This window comes from Physeter macrocephalus, chromosome 8, assembly GCF_002837175.3.
Source record: "Physeter macrocephalus isolate SW-GA chromosome 8, ASM283717v5, whole genome shotgun sequence".
Classification (NCBI taxonomy): Eukaryota; Metazoa; Chordata; class Mammalia; order Artiodactyla; family Physeteridae; genus Physeter; species Physeter macrocephalus.
In genome coordinates, this window is record NC_041221.1 from 4,772,829 (window position 1) to 4,792,962 (window position 20,134).

General features: G+C 47.4%; 1 protein-coding gene across 1 annotated transcript in view; it reads left to right on the plus strand.

Moving 5' to 3' along the window:
- The window catches only part of ITSN1 (intersectin 1), a 248,386-nt gene that overhangs the window by 199,540 nt on the left and 28,712 nt on the right, over positions 1-20,134 (plus strand). The window contains exons 32-35 of the mRNA XM_028492624.2: positions 4,146-4,267; positions 6,113-6,219; positions 11,725-11,908; positions 13,901-13,999. Coding sequence (XP_028348425.1) covers positions 4,146-4,267; positions 6,113-6,219; positions 11,725-11,908; positions 13,901-13,999 — 512 coding nt within the window. The remainder of the gene's footprint in view (positions 1-4,145; positions 4,268-6,112; positions 6,220-11,724; positions 11,909-13,900; positions 14,000-20,134) is intronic.

Sequence of the window (20,134 nt, forward strand, 5' to 3'; positions counted from 1 at the left end):
GTCCCCTGCATCGGCAGGCGGACTCTCAACCACTGCGCCACCAGGGAAGCCCAAGAATTTTTAAAACAGCATCCTATGGGTCAGTTCAGTAGCTGAAAAGACTGTTCCAAGCCAACATTGTTGGCACATAATGCTGAGATGAATCTCCCCACAAAATCTTTGCTGTTCATTGGGTTCTGGGTCCTGGAGAGGCCATCTGGACCATCCCTCTGTCTCCAGGCAGGCTGGTTGGGGGGCCAGCACAGGGTGGGATTTGTTGGGGCAAGTAGCCTAGAGTCACACAGCACTGCCCCCCAATTATCCTCAGCCTGCTGGGTGGATTGAACTAAGGCTGGAGCTGCCGGGAGTAGGACGCCGTGCAGCTTTCTCATGCCGCCCACCCCCACGAGCAGGAGACGGTCAGTTCGCCCTGAACTGGCCTCAGCACCTGGGACTCTTATACCAGCGGCGCCAACTCCACCCTGGACCTTCTGCTCTGGCTCTGGCTTTGAGCTTCTTCAAAACCACACTGTGTGAAACTTGAAGACTCAGAAGAATGAACTTCTGAAATCCAAAGCAAGCCAGTTCCTGTCATCCTTCCTCACAGGTCCTTGTGTCCGGTTCCTCAGTCGTTCTGTGTGTCTCTGGTCACGTGCACCCTCCTTGCTGCAGAGTTGTCAGTTTCTAGGAATGTCACCGTTTCTCAGTGGGGTGCTATTGGCACTGGAAGTGGGCCATTCTCTGCCCTGTATATTGCAGGTCATCTAGCAGCCCTGGTTCGGCCCCCCCCACATTCCAGCAGCCACCTCCAGTCATTATGACAACCAAGAATGCATTCTCAGCCTGGAGTTGGGAGGTGGTTGCAGTGCAACCCTCAACCTGGTGGGGAGCAATACCACCCTCAGCCTGTACGGGGGGCAGTACCGTCTTCAGCCTGTAGGGGGGGCAGTACCGTCTTCAGCCTGTGGGCAGGCAGTACCATCTTCAGCCTGTGGGGGGGGCAGTACCGTCTTCAGCCTGTTGAGGGGCGGTATCGCCCCCAGCTGAGGACCCCAGGGTTCTTAGCTCTGTGCTCTGGGGGTCAGGCATTTCTACTCTTCCATCATGAATTCCCAGCCCCCAGCACAGTAGGATATCAGTAAATATTTGTCAAATGAATGAAGGAATGAGATCCATGAGCAAGCTTCAAGAGGGTCTGCAAATCCTTTAAAGTTGTGTGCAAAATGTGTATATTGTGTGCATTGTATACATATGTTTTCTGAGGTAAGAGTTCATAGCATCCACCAGATTCTGCAAGGGGAATTGTGACCTACGGGGACGTTTGGAAGACTGTTGCAACCCGTGTCCACTACTAGCCCGATGTTTGTATCCCTGCAAACGTCACTGCACAGTGTGTGGGAACTGAGTTTTAGAGCTGCTGGTCTGTACCTGTACACTGATATCCCTGCAGAAAAGAATGTCCTGAAAATTGCAGGGGGAGGCTCTGCTTCCCTGAGTTCATGCAAGTCTGTAATGCAAGGGCTGTATTCTACCCTTTAACAAGAAATGGCCTTACCCCTGGGCCCTTGGACTCACTTACAGGAAAGTTTGGTAAGAATAAGACAGGAATGAGATATTTTCCTCCCAAATTCAAGAGTGTTTCCTGGGTGGCTTTCCTAAAGAAGGCTAAAGAAATTGGTGACATCACTCAGCTTCCGGTAAGCCGGGGCTCACGCATCACCATGACAGAGGTTGGCTGAGCCCCCCAGGTGAGCAATCATGACTTGCTTCCTTCCTGAGAATTCACTGTTGATGCAATTGTTTTAATAAAACACAGTCAACGCACCGAGGCAGGAAGGACAGCTGGGCCAAGCTGGTGGCTGAGCAGAGGGCCCGAGTCCCAGAAACATCTGCAGACCTACGTGAAGGCTCATACTCAGCCCGTGGCCCCGGGGAATTGTAGTTTAGCCGCACTGCCATGGCTTTGAATGAGGTCTCGGATGGAAGGGCGTGGAGGGTGTTAACATGATCATGGCTCAGCCTTGATCCTTTCCTGGCATCCATCTGCCCATACTGGGATTATCCTGTCCCAGGAAGAGGAGCTCCAGCATTCTAGAGAGGGCATTTGGCCAGGGGAGGGGACAACACCGAAGGCTGGAAGCGCCCAGCTCAGGGTTAATCTTGCGCACAGTGAAGCATTTACCAAGAAGCCTATGATATCATTCGCCCCAGAGGGATCATTCTATTTGCAGAAGCTTCCAGCATATAGACTAGATCAGTCAGGAGCCTAGAAACTCCCTCGGGGGAAGATGGAAACTCTGAGGAACCCCTGTTAGTTCAGAGCAGGCTTCTCAGATTTGAGTGCACCTAAAAAGTCACCTGGATAGCTTGTTAAATCAAATTCCAGGCCCTGACTCCACAGTCCAGACAGCAGGGGCCTGAGCATCTGCATTTCTAATAAGCTCCCAGGTGCTGCTGCTGCTGCCCTTCTAGGGACCCGACTTTGAGAACCACTGGTGTCCAGCAGGGGGTTCCGCCCTGTGCTCCGCGGCACCCCCTTGTGGGGAGAAGAAGGGATGCGAAAAGCAAGTGAATGGGACTCAGCGCCTCACCCCCACCTACATCCAAGACACCTCCCAGTCTTCTTTACAAATCTGGTTTTGGTGATTGAACAAAGAACCCCTGATAAAAAGGTCAGGGGTGAGGGGACCACTGACCTGGAAGAGGTAGGTCCAGACCTGCAGGAGGGGTACTCCCTAGAGCCGCGAGCTTCCCCGCCCCTCATTCCAGTGTGCCTGGGGCAGGGGACAGCCTCTGCCTGAAACCCAAGAGCATCCAAAGCAGACCAACCCCAAGTAACCGGCTACGTGAGCAGAGGCCAGGGCGAGCGCCACCTGCTGTACATGCCCCACCCCACGTCAGCAGAGCCTACTCCTTGTGGACCTGCAACCAGAGCTGTGTCCGGCCGTCTGCACCTGGAGGAATTCCCTGTCCGCCCGCCTGTGGCTGCAGGACAGCAGCCTGGTCCAGGAGAGTTTGCCCAGCAGTGTCTGGATGTGCCCCACCTCTGCCCTATCCCCGGGCCCATCAGGATCCTCAGCACCGCCGTTTCGTCCTCCAGAAACCAACCTCAGGATGACCACGTGCCCTCCTGTAGCTCGGATCCAGCAGCAGTGATCTGGGGTAGAGCCCAGTCTCTGGGGTCAAAGTGTCAGGGTCCCATCTCAGCTTCTCCACCACCCAGCTGAGAGAGCTTGGGTGAGGCAACCTCTCTGAGCCTCAGTTTCCCTGTCTGTACAATGGAGATGATTTTAGTGTCTATGTGAGCATTAAACACAACTGTCAGTGTTCAGCTCCTGGTACAGCACCTGGCAGGGTGAGAGCCCTCAGGAAGTGTCAGCCAGTTGTTACTAAGTCTCCTCTGGTTTTTTTGTTTGTTTGTTTGTTTTGGTTTGTTTTGAGGCCGCCCCGTGCGGCATGTGGGATCTTTGTTCCCCGACCGGGGATCGAACCCGTGCCCCCTGCATTGGAAGCACAGAGTCTTAACCACTGGACTGCCAGGGAAGTCCCCACTAAGTCTTCTCTCTTGACGCTCTTTTAGTGGTTTTGCCGAAGCAGGAGTGTGCGGCCTGTGATAGTTTCCTGAGCCTGCTGTAACAAACGACTGCAAACTGGGTGGGCTTAAAACAACAGAAATTTATTTTCTCATAGATCTGGAGGTGAGACGTCCAAAATCAAGGTTTGGGCAGGGCCATGTTCCTTTGCGGGCTTCAGGGGAGAATTCATTGCATGCCTTTCCCTTAGCTTCTGATGCTGCCAGCAATCCCTGGCGTTCCTTGGCTTGTAGACACGTCACTCTGGCCTCTGCCTCTGTCGTCATGTGGCGTTCCTTCTGTCTCTGTGTCGTCTTCTTATAAGCACATCAGTCATATTGGACTAGGGCCCGCCCTAATTGAGTATGACTTCGTCTCAATTGGATTGCATCTGCAGAGACCCTATTTCCAAACCGGTCCCCTTCAGAGTTACCAGGGATAGGACTTGAACATATCTTTTTAGGGGACAGCACTGTCTAACTGGAGTGAGACCACAGGGCCCGGCGGCCACGAGGACCCTGGGGCTCTGCCCCGTGAAGCTGTACAGGCTTCCCCAGACCCGGACTAAATTTTCCCCATGGTTGTGTTTTGCAGGGTGTTCAGACTTACACCTCTTGGATATGTTGACCCCAACTGAGAGAAAGCGACAGGGATACATCCACGAGCTCATTGTCACGGAGGAGAACTATGTGAATGACCTGCAGCTGGTCACAGAGGTAAGGGCAGCTGGGGGCGCTGGGGCGGGGTGGGGGGGGTACCGGCAGAGGGTGGGGAAGGCGGGGACTCTGTCAAGGAGGGCTGGGTCCTGATTCCCAGTGTGAGAAGCTTTCCGAGGTATGGGAGCATCTGGACGGCACATCACAGAGGACAGCCTTACCCAAGAGAAGATGCTTCATTCTCCTCCGTGGTCACGGACTCACAATTCTCATCTGTGAGTCCTACCCACAGAGGGGCAGAGGCCCTTCGAGCCAGGGATAGATGAGCCCGTGAGGAGTGCATGGGAGGGGACACGCGGGCTGTGAGGTGGGAGTCTGGGCTCGGCTCCGAGAACTTGCATCTCAGCCACCAGCTAATTGATGCCGTAGAGCACCATCTCCCTGGCCCTCAGCAGTGACATCTGGAAGATGGCGGTCATCTGGCTGATACCTTGGTTATTCCTCATGCTACATATTATCCCCCAGAAAAATCTGTTGCAGAGAACGAAGATTGTTTCCTCCCGGGGCCCCGTGCACACCCTCCCTCCACCGTCCTGGATGATGTCTCGTTTTGGCTCTCCTCCCAGGGAGCTGTTGAAGGGCCTTGTCTGCCTGGTCCAGAAGGATGGGGAGGTGCAGTGTTGGGAAGTTCTGCTTTTCAGGAAGCCTTTGGTCCATACGCATGGGAGGTTGCCATATTAGGAGACAGGGGCTTGCAGAGCTGGACGTCGGGGTCACCCTACAGTTTGAAAAGCACCGTGATAGTTTGGGAACCCCCGTACCCCAACTATTGTGAAACCATCTCCTCTGAGAGTCTTAACAACCCGGAAAGGCATTGCTCGGTGACCCGGTGTTAATGAGTACAGGATGCAGGATGAGTTGATGGCCCCCAAGGCCATCATTAATGCTTAGGGAGCATTGGTATGAAAAGGTGTCCCTTTCTCGAGACACGTGACTGTCACTAAATATACAGTCTTGGATGTCTAGGCTGTGAGTATCACCCTCTTAGATATGGTACGTTGTGCAGTGGCCTGGTATATACCAGGTTCGACGTCGGCTTAAAGACTCATGAAGTACTCTGGGCTCCCAGGGATCAGCCTCAGCCCAGCCAAGTTTATTTCAAAGACTGGCTGTCCCGGTCCCTAAGGTACCTTCCAGCGAGTGGCCTGCCTGCAATGGTAGCTATGACCTCTTTCTAGGCAGGGGCTCACCACGAGGGGCTCAGCCAATTCCTGTGGTCTACCGTGAGTTGCCCACCCACGTGGAGCTTGGGCAGGCTCCTCAATTTCCCGGAGCCCAGGAGAGGGGCAGCGCCCACCTGGTACCAGGCCTTCACTCGCTGGCTCTGTCCCAGGCTCAGCCCAGGCTGCGGGCAGAGCAGTGGAGTCCATCCTGTCCCCAGGCGGCTGGTTGGGGGCCCGGCTGCCAGGGCTGCTCCCCTGGACTTCCTGAGGCTTGTCTGTGCAGCCGATGCTGGGAGCAGGAATGCGGGAGTCCCCCCCAACCCTGTGCGTCTCTCGGCCCTCCACGTCCCCCCTGTGCCCAGTTCCTCACCGTGGCAGGTGAGGGCTTGAGTGCCTTTGTCCAGACCCCCGGCTGAGTCCTGGCGGAGTTAAGGCCTGTCCTCCAGAGTTTAGTGGGCCTCCTTGTAAAACAGTGTGGACCTGATGGGAACCCACCACCCACCATACCCCCCGGCAGAGGAAGGGCCACCTGCTTCAGAAACTCTGCAGCTTCTGGGCCTCCCAGCCAAAGCTGCAGATGCCTCGGCCCTGCCCGTGGCTCTGAACAGATCGGTGTGTGCGTGCATTTGAGTTTTAAGCTAACTGTTTGCTTTCTGAACTGCTTCGTTTTCTGCATCTGTAGATCTTTCAGAAACCCCTGATGGAGTCTGAGCTGCTGACAGAAAAAGAGGGTGCTATGATTTTTGTTAACTGGAAGGAGCTGATTATGTGTAATATCAAACTACTGAAGTAAGCCTCTCCTCTAATCCCCAGCCTGGCTTCGCCCTCGCACACTGGCCCTGCTACGTGGCTTCGTCCGTGTGTCCCCCCCGTGCATGCCGCCCTGTGTTTCTTTCTGCCTCTCTTCCTCATTTCCACTCACAAGAACCATCGCTTTCTTGCCCTGATGCTTTCTGGAAACACACCCCCAAGTTTTCATTGGGGAGGGTGCATTGCTCAGGCATCCCGGTTCCTGCTTTTACCGTGGTTCTAGAATGAACAGAGCTGGGCCGATTCTGGCTCCTAATCGCTGGCCAGCTCCATCCAGGTGGGGGGGCAGCCCCCCCATGCCTCAGACCCTGGTTCCATTGGGGGAATGTTGGTCTCCTGAGCCTTTCTTGGCTCCTGAAGATGGGAAACGGTGGGCCGCTCATGGCCACGGTCAGCGGCAGTTCTCAGGATAGGCCTCTGAGAAGCTGGCCTGGAGCAGTTGCTATTTTCTTCCTGTTTTGATTCTCGGAGGCAGCTGCAGGGCCAGGGAGAAACACTGGGCCAGGAGACTGGAGACCTGGGCTTGGAGCCCAACTTGCTGCCCTTCCTCAGTTTCCCCACCGGTAAAAGGAAGGGATTGGATTACATCATCACAAAAGTCCTTTCCAGTTCCTAAAAAAACTTCCAAATCTGTGTCCACCAGGCCCTCGGTATAACATCATTTGCTAGAAAACAGATGAAGTCCGTGGTGATCCTGGGGACCAGGAGGAAGCACAGGCCCTGGGAACTGGTGTCCATTCTAGATCTCTAGGTTCATATAATCGGGAAGCAGCTATTTCCTGAATGTGGTCCCTGGGATTTTATAAAGTGATTTCAGGTCCCCACTTTCTTGAGTGTGTTTGGGAGTAGATGAAGGGATGGACAGAGAGGTGCAGAGAGGTGGATGTGAAGAAAAACGATAACGTCTTCTGTCTCTGTGTTCTAGAAGACGTTAATCAAAGATGACGGCATGGGGGTGGCTTGGACAAAGTATTTCCATTACCCGCCCTTGGGAAGCATACTGTAGAGGTTTCTAGCGTAGGTCTGGGTCAGACTCTTGGGCTCACACCCTGCTGTTGCCTACCTGCCTTAAGCAAGTCGCCTATGCTCCCTGGGCCTCAGTGTCCTCATCTGTAAAATGGGGGTGATAATAGTATCTACCACGTACTGTTCTCCTTAGGGAGCATTTAGACAGCGAGTGCCTGGTCCCTCGTAAGTGCTGGGCTTGGGCCCCAGGGTGGGCTGAGCACCCACTCCTGCCTTGGAGAGAGGCTGTCTTGTCACCTGGGGCAGGTGGGCTAGTTAACCCCCGAACCTACAAGTACTGAACCTAAAGTGTTGGAGACAGGTTGTTTTGAAATAGATGAAAAGGTTTTCTGTTGAACATATACCTACAGGTTAACACCTCTTTCCTTGGGCGGCTGCGTGGGGGTGGGGAGGCGGGCGATGTGTCTGGTGTTCCCGAGTGACACCCCTCCCCAACCCTCCCAGCATCGGCGTTCCCCATGCCTTTCTGTTGTCTCTGTACTTTTAACCCTCCGTCCTGCTCCTGTCAGGAAAGCAGAGCCCCTTTCCTGAGCTCTGTCAGGGCCAGGCCTTCGTGCTTCTTCCTCCCATTAGCGCTGATGGGCTCCACAGCCCTGGAGGCAGGAATTGAGAACGCTCTTGCAACCGCGGAAACGAGGCTCAGAGAGGTTGAGTGACTTGTCCAAAGTCACACAGAAGGCGATCAGGGTACCCCGGGCTGCTCTGTGGACCACGCCCAGGGTCCCACTAGGGGTTTCCCCCTGTCCTGCCCTCGACGGTAAGAAGGTGAGACCAGGAGGCAGACGTCTCAAGTTTTCATCTGGGCTCCAGCACCTTCTAACTCGTTTGGGGCAGTTACCTCGGGCAGATAACTACCCACCCCTTTGTTTTAGAACTTGTAAAATTGCAGTCAGGTGCCTGCCCTGTCTAGCATGGCAGGGTTATCCCAAGGAGCAAGGAGATCAGGTGTACAGCTGGCACCCTGTCAATCATGGCACCAACGGGCACAGACACCCCCTCTCCCATCACAGGTATGCTCTGCGCCTTCCTCTGATGACCTGATTGGTTAGTTTGGCTAACCTTTTCATTTTCCAGATAAAATACTTGTATTTAGCAGGAGCTTTCTGGGGACCTGATTTCTTTCTTCCTTTCTTTTCTTTTTTTTTTCCTTTTCAAGATCTTATTATGAAAATTTTCAAACATACCAGAAAAAATTGAAAGAATTTTATGGTGAGTGCCCACATTGTAGATTATACAATTTTGCGGCATAGACTTAATTTCTTTGTGCAAAGGACTAATCCCAGTGGTGGGAAGATTCAGACTCCTGGCAGAATGGAAGAAGATGAAGAGAACTTAAGGCAGCTCTCCCTGGAAGGCCACAGTGGGCAGACACATATCTGTCACTCCTGATCCAAGGGCCAGTGACTCCTTGTACTTAGGGTGGGGGACATAGGATTTATCAAACAGATAAATAAGAAACAAATAAAATGAACATAGAAGGGAGCTACCTGGGGCACACGGACTTCCTACTAATGCTGCCTCTGGTTGGGGGTTAAAATGGATGGTTGGCTCTCTTACCTGTGAGCAGAGAGCTGAGAAGTTTGCCTTCAATGAGCAGAGTAGGGAAGAAGAATCTAGAACATTTTAAAGTTAAGAGCTAGGTGCAGGCCCCTAGGGGTGGCTGTTAGAAGTGATAGCAGTATACGGATGCAGAAGTGAGATAGGGTGTGTAGAACCAGGTACTGCAGCTGTTTTTTTAATCAAGATCCTTTCCTGCCTCCTTGCTTGAAAAATATAAATAAATAAATGAAAGAGCTTCTCCAAAAAAAAAAAAGTTTTCCTTAAATATTAAGTATTCAGTTTTCTTTTTAACTTAAGAAGAATAGGCATGATTTTATTTTAGGCAGGAAAACAAAGAAAAATAAAAAGTAAAAAAGATACCTTGGGGGGTAAAGACAGGCTGGGGAGAAGGAAGGAGGGGGCTTTGGGTGGGAGTGGGCAGGGTGAGAGGAAAGGAGGGAGAGGCTTGAGGAAATGAAGAGGAAGGACAGAAGGGAAGGGGAGAGCAGAGGGGCCGTGGAAGCCCCCCTTGGTGGGATGGCAGGAGCTGCTTGTGGAGCGAGGACAGGCCAGGAGCCCCGAGCAGCTTGAGGGGAGGCGGGGCTGGGCACGGTGCTTGATCTCACATGAGGTGCTTACAGACTGTGGGCTCTGGAGACCAGGGCTTCCGGCCACCCATGAGCTGTGTGACTCTGGTCAAGTCACTCGATTTCTGCGTGCCTCGGTTTCCCCAACTGTCAATAGGGATAATAAGTCATATAGGTTAAAAAAAATTATTTGACACATAGGACACATTCATAAATGCCAGCTCTCTTGACCATCCCCTTGATCTGCAAACTTCAGAGGGCTACTCATTCGTTCAGCAAATGTCAAGCTCTCTGATGTGTTCATTAGCTGATTGATTACTGTTGCAGTTCAAGATCTTGAATCCATAGACCTTTATATGAGATTACCAAAGGGCGGGGCTGAGGCTGCGGCAATGGAGTCATGTGATCCCTGAGCCTGGTGACGTGCCCTGTTTCAGCCCACTCAAACCCAGTCCTCAAAAGCCTTGCCTGTGCGGTAGAACATCCCAGAAGGTGACTCACAGTTCAACCTAATAGGTGCCTGGTCCGTAGCAGGGGCCTGATTTTAGATCTGTCTCCCAGTTGGACAGCTCAGGTCTCCAAGCGTGGGCCTCCAGAACCCAGGAACTGGCTTAACTTCCTCAAGACAGTGATGAGCTGCGTGTGATCTTTTTTCTTTTCCCTTTTTCTTCTCTCCCCATCATTAAAAAAAAAATAAAAGGAGGGGGGCAGGTGAAAGTAATCTTATTCCCTTGCAGAAAGATTGTGTTACTCCTCATTGGAAAATCATGGAATGATGGAACTTCTTCCCATTTCCATCCATAGCAAGTTTGTAACATGGTTATTCAGCACTCTCGTCCCCCAGAATTGGTAGTGACGTAACCCTTGAGCAAATTTCTACACACTGGGAGATATTCCACACCAACCCCCCGATGAGCAGTGGCCACCTGGCCATCCTGAGGGTACCAACCTGCCACTCCTCACACCCCAGACAGCCAGTGCTGACCAGTACCTCTCCCCACAAGGGCACCTGCTTGAGGGGGAATGGCTCATTGTTTGGACCACATAACGCACTGTCCCTAAAGTTTTTCTCCTTGGCTTGTTGCGCAGTCCAAAGATTTTTTTTTCTTTAACCAAAAATGTAGGAGAAAGAAAATAAAGTGATCTGAAGTTTTTAATATTAAGATTGCAGAGCCTCCTTAGAATTATATAGCCCTACCCATGACCTTGAAAGCAGCCAGAGGAATTCATAGTAACATCCTCCCAGCCTTATGTAAAAATCCCATATCATACCATTCTGTTCCTTCCATCCATCCATCCATCCATCCATCCATCCATCCAATCCATCCATCCATCCATCCAGCCATCCAGCCATCCAGCCATCCAGCCATCCATCAATCCATCCATCATCCATAATCACTAGGGTAGGCAGAACACACCCATGGCCTCATATGTCGAGGTCCTGCCCTTATAGTACATTGCTATCCTTGCTGCGTAAAAGCTCGGTGCCACGCCTTTCTTATAGATGCTGGGTTAGGAGTTGACATACGAGTTAGAAGGGTGGAATGCACAGTCCTGATTGTTATGGTCTTGAACACTCAGAATGCGGCTGGACTCCTGAACAAACCCTTTCCAGTCCCTCTAGTCACTTCTCAGCTTCCAGGATATAAATTGTTTGAGTCTATGACCCATTATCATATGAATAGGCTTCTCTCTTCAGAACTCCTCTTAATCCAGTCAACTTCAAATTAGCCACAGCATGAAGCAGTGAACCAGAGAATGGGACAGATTGTTCAGACAATCATTTATACCTGGCTTTCGTGAACATAATGGGATTATTTTTCTGTGGCAGTTGATTTACCATCTTGATTATGTTTTGTTTGGTCTGAAATTGAGCCTCCATGGCCCCTGGCAACAGCAGCTTCCCTTGGGCAGCACTGGCCCCAGAAACAGGTTCAGTGTTGGCGCCATACCAGCCTGGACAGATCATCCATAAAGTGAGACATCCACCCAGGGATCCTGTCTGAGTTATTCAAAAAAAGGATTCCATATATTTCCACAAGAAAAAATTGTCTTTTATGCTGACTTGTTCAGCAAAATTTTTTGTTTTTTTTTTAAGTTTTTCTTCCTAAGAGCCAGCAAACAGACTTCATGTCAAAGAAAAATGCCCCAGTGATACCTCTTTGTAGCACTAGACTAATTTCTTTTTCTGTTCCTTGTCTGCCACATAGATGCTTTAGTGGCCCTGGGTTCATGCCCCTCACATATATCCCATTTCTGTACCACCTAGAAGTGTGCTGTGTACCCGTCAGAGAGCGTGAAGAGGGCGCTCACTTCTCGTGTTTCTGTGCAGAGCACTGAGAGTTCGCAAGAAGATGTCTGGGGAGAAGATGCCTGTGAAGATGATCGGGGACATCCTGACCGCCCAGCTGCCACACATGCAACCCTACATCCGCTTCTGCAGCTGCCAGCTCAATGGGGCTGCCTTGATCCAGCAGAAGACAGATGAGGCCCCCGACTTCAAGGAGTTTGTCAAAGTAAGGAGCCCAGGCTGAGCTGAGTCTCTGCCCCCGCTGAGTGGCCACCTTCCAGCGGCTGGGCATGTGAGGGGCTGATTCACACATTTACTGAAGGCCAACAAGGGTGAGGTCTCGGCTGAACAGTAGGGGCTGCCCCTCGCTGGCGAGTGGCTGGGACCAAGGGGGTGGGCTTGGAGAGGAGGGACCAGCACTGGCCTAGAAGCTCTGCCTTGGCCAGGTGTGAGTGGTGTTATCTGAATACAGGTTTAAATCCTCCATCTCATTTTTAGGCCTAGGAGGGCTGGGGGGTCTCAGGTTTCCTATTCTGTTTAATCTGAGCATCCTCAGTTCTTTGCTGCTCTCTGACCTTCGGCAATCCCAATGGACCCTTTGTTTTTTTCCCAAATGGTTCTTTTTGATGGGCTCAAGCTCTAGGAAGCCCATGGGGGTGAGTGTGGGATGCCAGGACCTCTGCCTTGGAGGATAACAAGGGTCTGGAGAGCCATGTGCCCACCAAGGGACATTGTGGGGAAGTGGACCCCATGCTGCTGGAGACCCCAGTCTTTGGGTCTGCTGCCCTTCGCTGGGGTTGGTCCCTGCTGGCCAGGCAAGCCCATGCAATCAGCCCCAACCTCTCCCAGAGGGGAAGAAAAAAGAGAATAAAATAACGTCTGCTAAACAGGCACATTTTGATGAACAGACAGCGAAATAATCATACTAATGACAGGCTTATCTTTGTACCTCCTGCATTTGGGGGGCAGGCCTTTCCCACTCCCCCCAGTAACCAAGTTTGTGGAGTCATCATTGGGAGGGGAAAATGCCATCTCTTCTCGGCCGTAGCATCAGATGTTCCTGTTCTTTCTTTCTCGCCCTCTTTCTCAATATTAAATGCTCTGATTTTCTACCCAATGAGTGCGGCATCTAAGGGGAGGAACACTGCTATGAAGTAGGCCTAGGGTGGACTGGAGACTGGAGAGCAGATACTGGGCTGCCAGGTGCCACGGGCCACCTGGGGTTCCAGCCAAGGGCCGGGTCCTCCCTGGGCGCAGGCAGGATGAGTTCATCACTGGATGTATTGAACTTGAGGGAAATGCTGACACCAGCCCAGGAGGGGCCTTGTTGCCCCTCCCCTTCTCACCCCTCCCCTCATCCTCTCTCCCTGCCTCATTCCTGCGGGACTTTGATATGCCTTTGCCTGCTGCAAAGTGCTCCTGGAATAATGGTGTCCACGGCTGGAGCAGGTTCAGGCACTGACAGGTCCCAGGGCTTGGGGCCCAGGTCATGGCATTAAACCTGTTCCTAAGACATTAAACCTGACCAGAACCTTTGAGACCTGTCACCATATAACCCCTGTGACTTGTAGACGGGGTCACCTTTTGGAGGTAAAAGGACTCTTGTCCTCCAGTCAAGTTGACAAAAGTGGTGGAAGGAAAGAGGCAGGGAGTCCAGGGTGGAGACAGCCACAGCCCCTGGGACTGGGGGCCTGACCCTGATGTCTCGGCTTCACCATCCCTACCCTGCTGGGGCTCCCACCAGCGGGTGCAGGCTTCGCCCAAAACAGACAGTGAGATCCGGCCAGGCCCTTCCAGCATCTCTGGGACTTAAGGGGGATCTTTGTTCTGACCCTATAGTCTTGTGACTCTCCTTGCTCCTGGGAATGTTATAAAGTTTTGGTAGGTATCCAGAGGAAATATTCTCTGTAAAGCCAGAATCTCATCTCTGGAAGTAAGGAAACGCATGTCCCATGGAAGGTCCACTGGATCTGGGGAGCAGGGGTCAACCCTGCAGCTGAGTCACATCCAAGGTAGATTCCCACTCTCCATCTGGAACGTGCCTCCTCCTGGCTTGGGGATAACCAGCCCGGCTCTTCCAGCTCCAGGCTCCTCAGCTGTCATTCAGATAAATGAGACAATGTGATGGGTGGGGAGTCCTGAATAACATCGAAGTTGATGTCGCTGACCAGATTTTGCAAACTTCTTAAGTACATTAAAAAAAAATCTCTTATTTCAGAGACTGGCCATGGACCCTCGCTGTAAGGGAATGCCACTCTCTAGTTTTATACTGAAGCCTATGCAACGGGTAACGAGATATCCACTGATCATTAAAAATGTAAGTAGCTGTCTTGCCTTTTCAAGTAGAGGAATGCTTTCCCAGCACGTCAGGGATCTGGGGCCATGGGCAGGTTCCCCAGCCAACACACCTGGCATCTATTGTGTAGAAATCTTATACCAACAGGCTGCAGGAGACATCTGCTTGGTAACTCAGAAAGAAAAGCTGGCTTATCATGAAAAGAGCTAATAATACACAGTCTTCAGCTGTGCAACCAAGTGGCCTCCACCTTATAAGTCGGAACATGAGCGCTCAGTTCTTTTCCTAATACAGGCAGAGTGTTTTTAGGCCTTGGTTTTCCTAGTAAGAAAGAGAGAAAGAAATATCGTTTCCACCACTCGTCTTCAGAAAGTCATTGTGAGATACTCTATGTTGATATTAGATGATTGTTTTTCTCCTGTCATTTTAAGAAAGCCAATACCAAAAGAAAAGGAAAGAAAAATTAGGGTTTCAGCGTGCCCATCTGTAAAGTGAGTGAGCAGACTTAGACATCCTCTGAGCTTGTGATTCTATAACCACAGGGAGGAAAGCTCCTGGAGAGAGGTTTTAGATCTGGTTCCTTTCAATGGAGAATTTAGAAACCCAGATCTAGACACTGGTGTGCTCACTGATACTGGGGTGTTGTTGCCTTTTGAGTCTCTCAGTGGCCGAGCCAGGCAATATATGTATGTGTATATATTCATACCCACATATTTACATAACATAAGTGTGCAAACATATTTATTTCAAGATTTATATATATTATAATATGTATTAAAACCCATGAGTTCACACCAATACTTCCTGTTCTAATCTAGTATCATGGAATTTATTCTAGCCTTTCCCCTTTCTCTGTATGTAACTCCATTCTCCACGAGAAGCCTGGCTCTCATTATCCTCAATAGATTTACTAATTTGCTGAATCCCCTTATATGTAGCAAATTTCCCTCTCATATAAGCCAGTTCCTCAGTCCAAGCCCAGTTTGACCCCACAAAATACACTGTGGCCACATTGGTTGAGTTAAAGAATTAGTTTTGAAAGAAGCTTTCAATCTACTGTTTCCTTTTCTCCAACTTGACAGTTACTATTAAACTAACTCAACACCTTTCTTTACTTCCCCCAATATTTAGTTGGGAATTGAAGTTGGAAACAAGCTTTTTAAGTTCTAGGAGCTTCCCTGGTGGTCCAGTGGCTAAGACTCCACACTCCTGGTGCACGGGTCCCCGGTTTGATCCCTGGTCAGGGAACTAGAGCCCACATGCTGCAGCAAGGATCCTGCATGCTGCAACTAAGACCTGGGGCAGCCAAATAAATAAAATAAATATTAAAATAAAATAAAATAAAATAGGTATTCTAGATCTAGCTAATGGGGAGAAAAACAAAAACAAGAAGTGAGAGGCATAAATATTTTAAAAGAAAAATCAAATTATCATTCTTTGCAGAAACATGATTGCTACCCTAGAGAACCCAAAAGAACGAACTGAAAACTAGCGAAACTAAGAAGAGAATTTTGAAAGGTGGCCAGTTATAAGATACATATGGAAAACTGTAAAAATACTAAGATTAAATATTCTTTATAATACTGAGGTGGAGAAATTCTTAGCATGGCACCAAGGACAGAACTTTAAAGAATTTAGAGTTGTAGCAACTTGAAAAAAATTTTTTTCCCTCTGGGAGAAACCTAGATGTTCATTAAGGAGAGTAGTTAAATAAAGTGGTGAGTCTATACTATGAAAGAGAGTTCTTTGTATTAGCTGGAATGATATCTAGAAAATGCTGTTAAGTTAAAACAAAACAAAACAAACAAACAAACAAAACCCCAAAACAACCTTTCACAAGCAATTCTACAGTACGGTCCATTTTGCAAAACCAAGGAAAAACTCTGTGTGACTGTTAAATGTATGTGGAACATCTGAAGGGAACTAAAGGGATGCCCTTAAGCCTGGACACAGTTACCTCCGAGGCAGGAGAGCAAAGGGGATAGAGCACAGTTGTTATCTATACTTCCGTGTTGTTTGACTCTTGCATATCAAGAATGTGTTAATATTATTTGAATAAACATTTTTCTTAAAAAATTTTGTGTAACAAAATATAATGAACAACATTAAAAGACAAATGACAGATATAAGCTGAGTAAACAGACTTTAACTGTATATAAGAAGATACTGAAATATACATGGATTATCTATAATATCTATCTATCTATCTATCTATCTATCTATCTATCTATCTATCTGTCATCTCAAGCACACTTATAACTCAGAAAGAAAAAGACAAATACCCTAATAGAAAAATAGGTAAAATATACAACTAGGCATTTCTGAGAGGAGTGTAGAATAGTGGTCAAGAACATGTTGTCATCTTGAATGAGGTGTCGTGCAGAAGTCTGCTGTGGAATCTGTGATCTGACGCGTTAGGCAAAAAGCCTCTGCACATGACCCCCTATAAACACGTGAAAGAAGAAGAGTCACAACTATTGCCCTTGAGCTGAGGTGTCACTGTCACCATTTCCCATGAGAAAGTCTGGTCTGAAGTGCAGCGGGGAGGCCTCTGAGCGTGGCCCCCTATGAGCAAGTGGAACTAGACTGAGCACAGAGGAAAAGAAAAAAAGCTGTGGGGCTGACAGGGTCTTGGTGCTCTGTCTGGATGTCAGGCCTGAGCCTCTGAGATGGGAGAGCTGAGTTCAGGACACTGGTTCACCACACACCTCTCGGACACACATAATATCAAACGGCGAAAGCTCTCCCAGAGATCTCCAACTCAATGCCAACACCCAGCTCCACTCAATAACCAGCAAGCTACAGTAGTAATGACAGTAAAGGTGATCCAAAATCTTGGAAATAGAATGGAGAAAATACGAGAAAAGTTTAACAAAGACCTAGAAGAACTAAAGAGCAAACAAACAATGATGAACAACACAATAAATGAAATTAAAATTTATCTAGAAGGAATCAATAGCAGAATAACTGAGGCAGAAAAACGGATAAGTGATCTGGAAGATAAAATAGTGGAAGTAACTACCGCAGAGCAGAATAAAGAAGAAAGAATGAAAAGAATTGAGGACAGTCTCAGGGACCTCTGGGACAACATTAAATGCACCAACATTCAAATTATAGGGGTCCCAGAAGAAGAAGAGAAAAAGAAAGGGATTGAGAAAAAATTTGAAGAGCTTATAATTGAAAACTTCCCTAATATAGGAAAGGAAATAGTTAATCAAGTCCAGGAAGCACAGAGAGTCCCATACAGGATAAATCCAAGGAGAAACATGCCAAGACACATATTAATCAAACTATCAAAAATTAAATACAAAGAAAAAATATTAAAAGCAGCAAGGGAAAAGCAACAAATAACATAACAAGGGAATCCCCATAAGGTTAACAGCTGATCTTTCAGCAGAAACTCTGCAAGCCAGAAGGCAGTGGCAGGACATATTTAAAGTGATGAAAGGGAAAAACCTAAAACCAAGATTACTCTACCCAGCAAGGATCTCGTTCAGATTCAATGGAGAAATTAAAACCTTTACAGACTAGCAAAAGCTAAGAATTCAGCACCACCAAACCAGCTTCACAACAAATGCTAAACTTCTCTAAGCAGGAACTTCAAGAGAAGGAAAAGACCTACAATGACAAACCCAAAACAATAAAGAAAATGGTAATAGGAATATACATATTGATAACTATCTTAAATGTAAATGGATTAGGTGCTCCAACCAAAAGACATAGACTGGGTGAATGGATACAAAAACAAGACCCGTATATATGCTGTCTACAAGAGACCCACTTCAGACCTACAGACGGAAGTCTGTAGGGATACATACAGATGGAAAGTGAGGGGATGGAAAAAGATATTCCATGCAAATGGAAAAGCTGGAGTAGCAATTCTCATATCAGATAAATAGACTTTAAAATAAAGACTATTACAAGAGACAAAGAAGGTCACTACATAATGATCAAGGGATCAATCCAAGAAGAAGATATAACAATTGTAAATATTTATGCACACAGTGTAGGACCACCTCAATACATTTAGCAAATGCTAACAGGCATAAAACGGGAAATCGAGAGTAACACAATTATAGTAGGGAACTTTAACACCCCACTTTCACCAATAGACAGATCATCCAAAGTGAAAATAAATAAAGAAACACAAGCTTTAAATGGTACAGTAAACAAGATGGACTCAATTGATATTTATAGGACATTCCATCCAAAAACAACAGAATACACTTTCTTCTCAAGTGCTCATGGAACATTTTCCAGGATAGACCATATCTTGGGTCACAAATCAAGTCTTGGTAAATTTAAGAAAGTTGAAGTTGTTTCAGGTATCTTTTCCGACCACAGTTCTATGAGACTAGATATCAATTATAGGGAAAAAACTAAAAAATACAAACACATGGAGGCTAAACAATACACTACTAAATAACCAAGAGATCACAGAAAAAATTAAAGAGAAAATCAAAAAATACCTAGAAACAATGACAATGAAAACATGACGACCCAAAACCTATGGGATGCAGCAAAAGCAGTTCTAAGAGGGAAGTTTACAGCAATACAATCCTACCTCAAGAAACAAGAAACATCTCAAATAAACAACCTAACCTTACACCTAAAGCAGTTAGAGAAAGAAGAACAAAAAACCCCCAAAGTTAGCAGAAGGAAAGAAATCATAAAAATCTGATCAAAAAATAAATGAAAAAGAAATGAAGGAAACAATAGAAAAGATCAATAAAATTAAAAGCTAGTTCTTTGAGAAGATAAAATTGATAAACCATTAGCCAGACTTATCAAGAAAAAAAGGGAGAAGACAAATCAATAGACTTAGTAATGAAAAAGGAGAAGTAACAACTGACCCTGCAGAAATACAAAGGATCATGAGAGATTACTACAAGCAACTATATGCCAATAAAATGGAAAACCTGGAAGAAATGGACAAATTCTTAGAAAAGCACAACCTTCCAAGACTGAACCAGGAAGAAATAGAAAATATAAACAGACCAATCACAAGCATTGAAATTGAGACTGTGATTAAAAATCTTCCAAAAAACAAAAGCCCAGACCAGATGGCTTCACAGATGAATGCTATCAAACATTTAGAGAAGAGATAACACCTATCCTTCTAAAACTCTTCCAAAATATAGCAGGGGGAGGAATACTCCCAAACTCATTCTACAAGGCCACTATCATCCTGATACCAAAACCAGACAAAGATGTCACAAAAATAGAAAACTACAGACCAATAACACTGATGAGCATAGATGCTAAAATCCTCAACAAAATACTAGCAAACAGTATCCAACAGCACATTAAAAGGATCATACACCATGATCAAGTGGGGTTTATCCCAGGAATGCAGGGGTTCTTCAATATATGCAAATCAATCAATGTGATACACAATATTAACAAACCGAAGGACAAAAACCACATGGTCATTTCAATAGATGCAGAAAAAGCTTTCAACAAAATTCAACACCCATTTATGATAAAAACCCTCCAGGAAGTATGCATAGAGGGAACTTCCCTCAACATAATAAAGGCCATATATGACAAACCCACAGCCAACATTGTTCTCAATAGTGAAAAACTGAAACCATTTCAGCTAAGATCAGGAACAAGACAAGATTGCCCACTCTCACCACTTTTATTCAACATAGTTTTGGGAGTCCTAGCCACAGCAATCAGAGAAGAAAAAGAAATAAAAGGAATCCAAATTGGAAAAGAAAAAGTAAAACTGTCACTGTTTGCAGATGACATGATACTATACATAGAGAATCCTGAAGATGTTATCAGAAAAGAACTTGAGCTAATCAGTGAATTTGGTAAAGTAGCAGGATACAAAATTAATGCACAGAAATCTCTTGCATTTCTATACACTAATGATGAAAACTCTGAAAGAGAAATTAAGGAAACACTCCCATTTACCATTGCAACAAAAAGAATAAAATACCTAGGAATAAACCTACTCAAGGAGACAAAAGACCTGTATGCAGAAAACTATAAGACACTGATGGAAGAATTTAAAGATGATACCAACAGATGGAGAAATATACCATGTTCTTGAATTGGAAGAATCAATATTGTGAAAATGACTATACTACCCAAAGCAATCTACAGATTCAGTGCAACCCCTATCAAATTACCAATGGCATTTTTTAC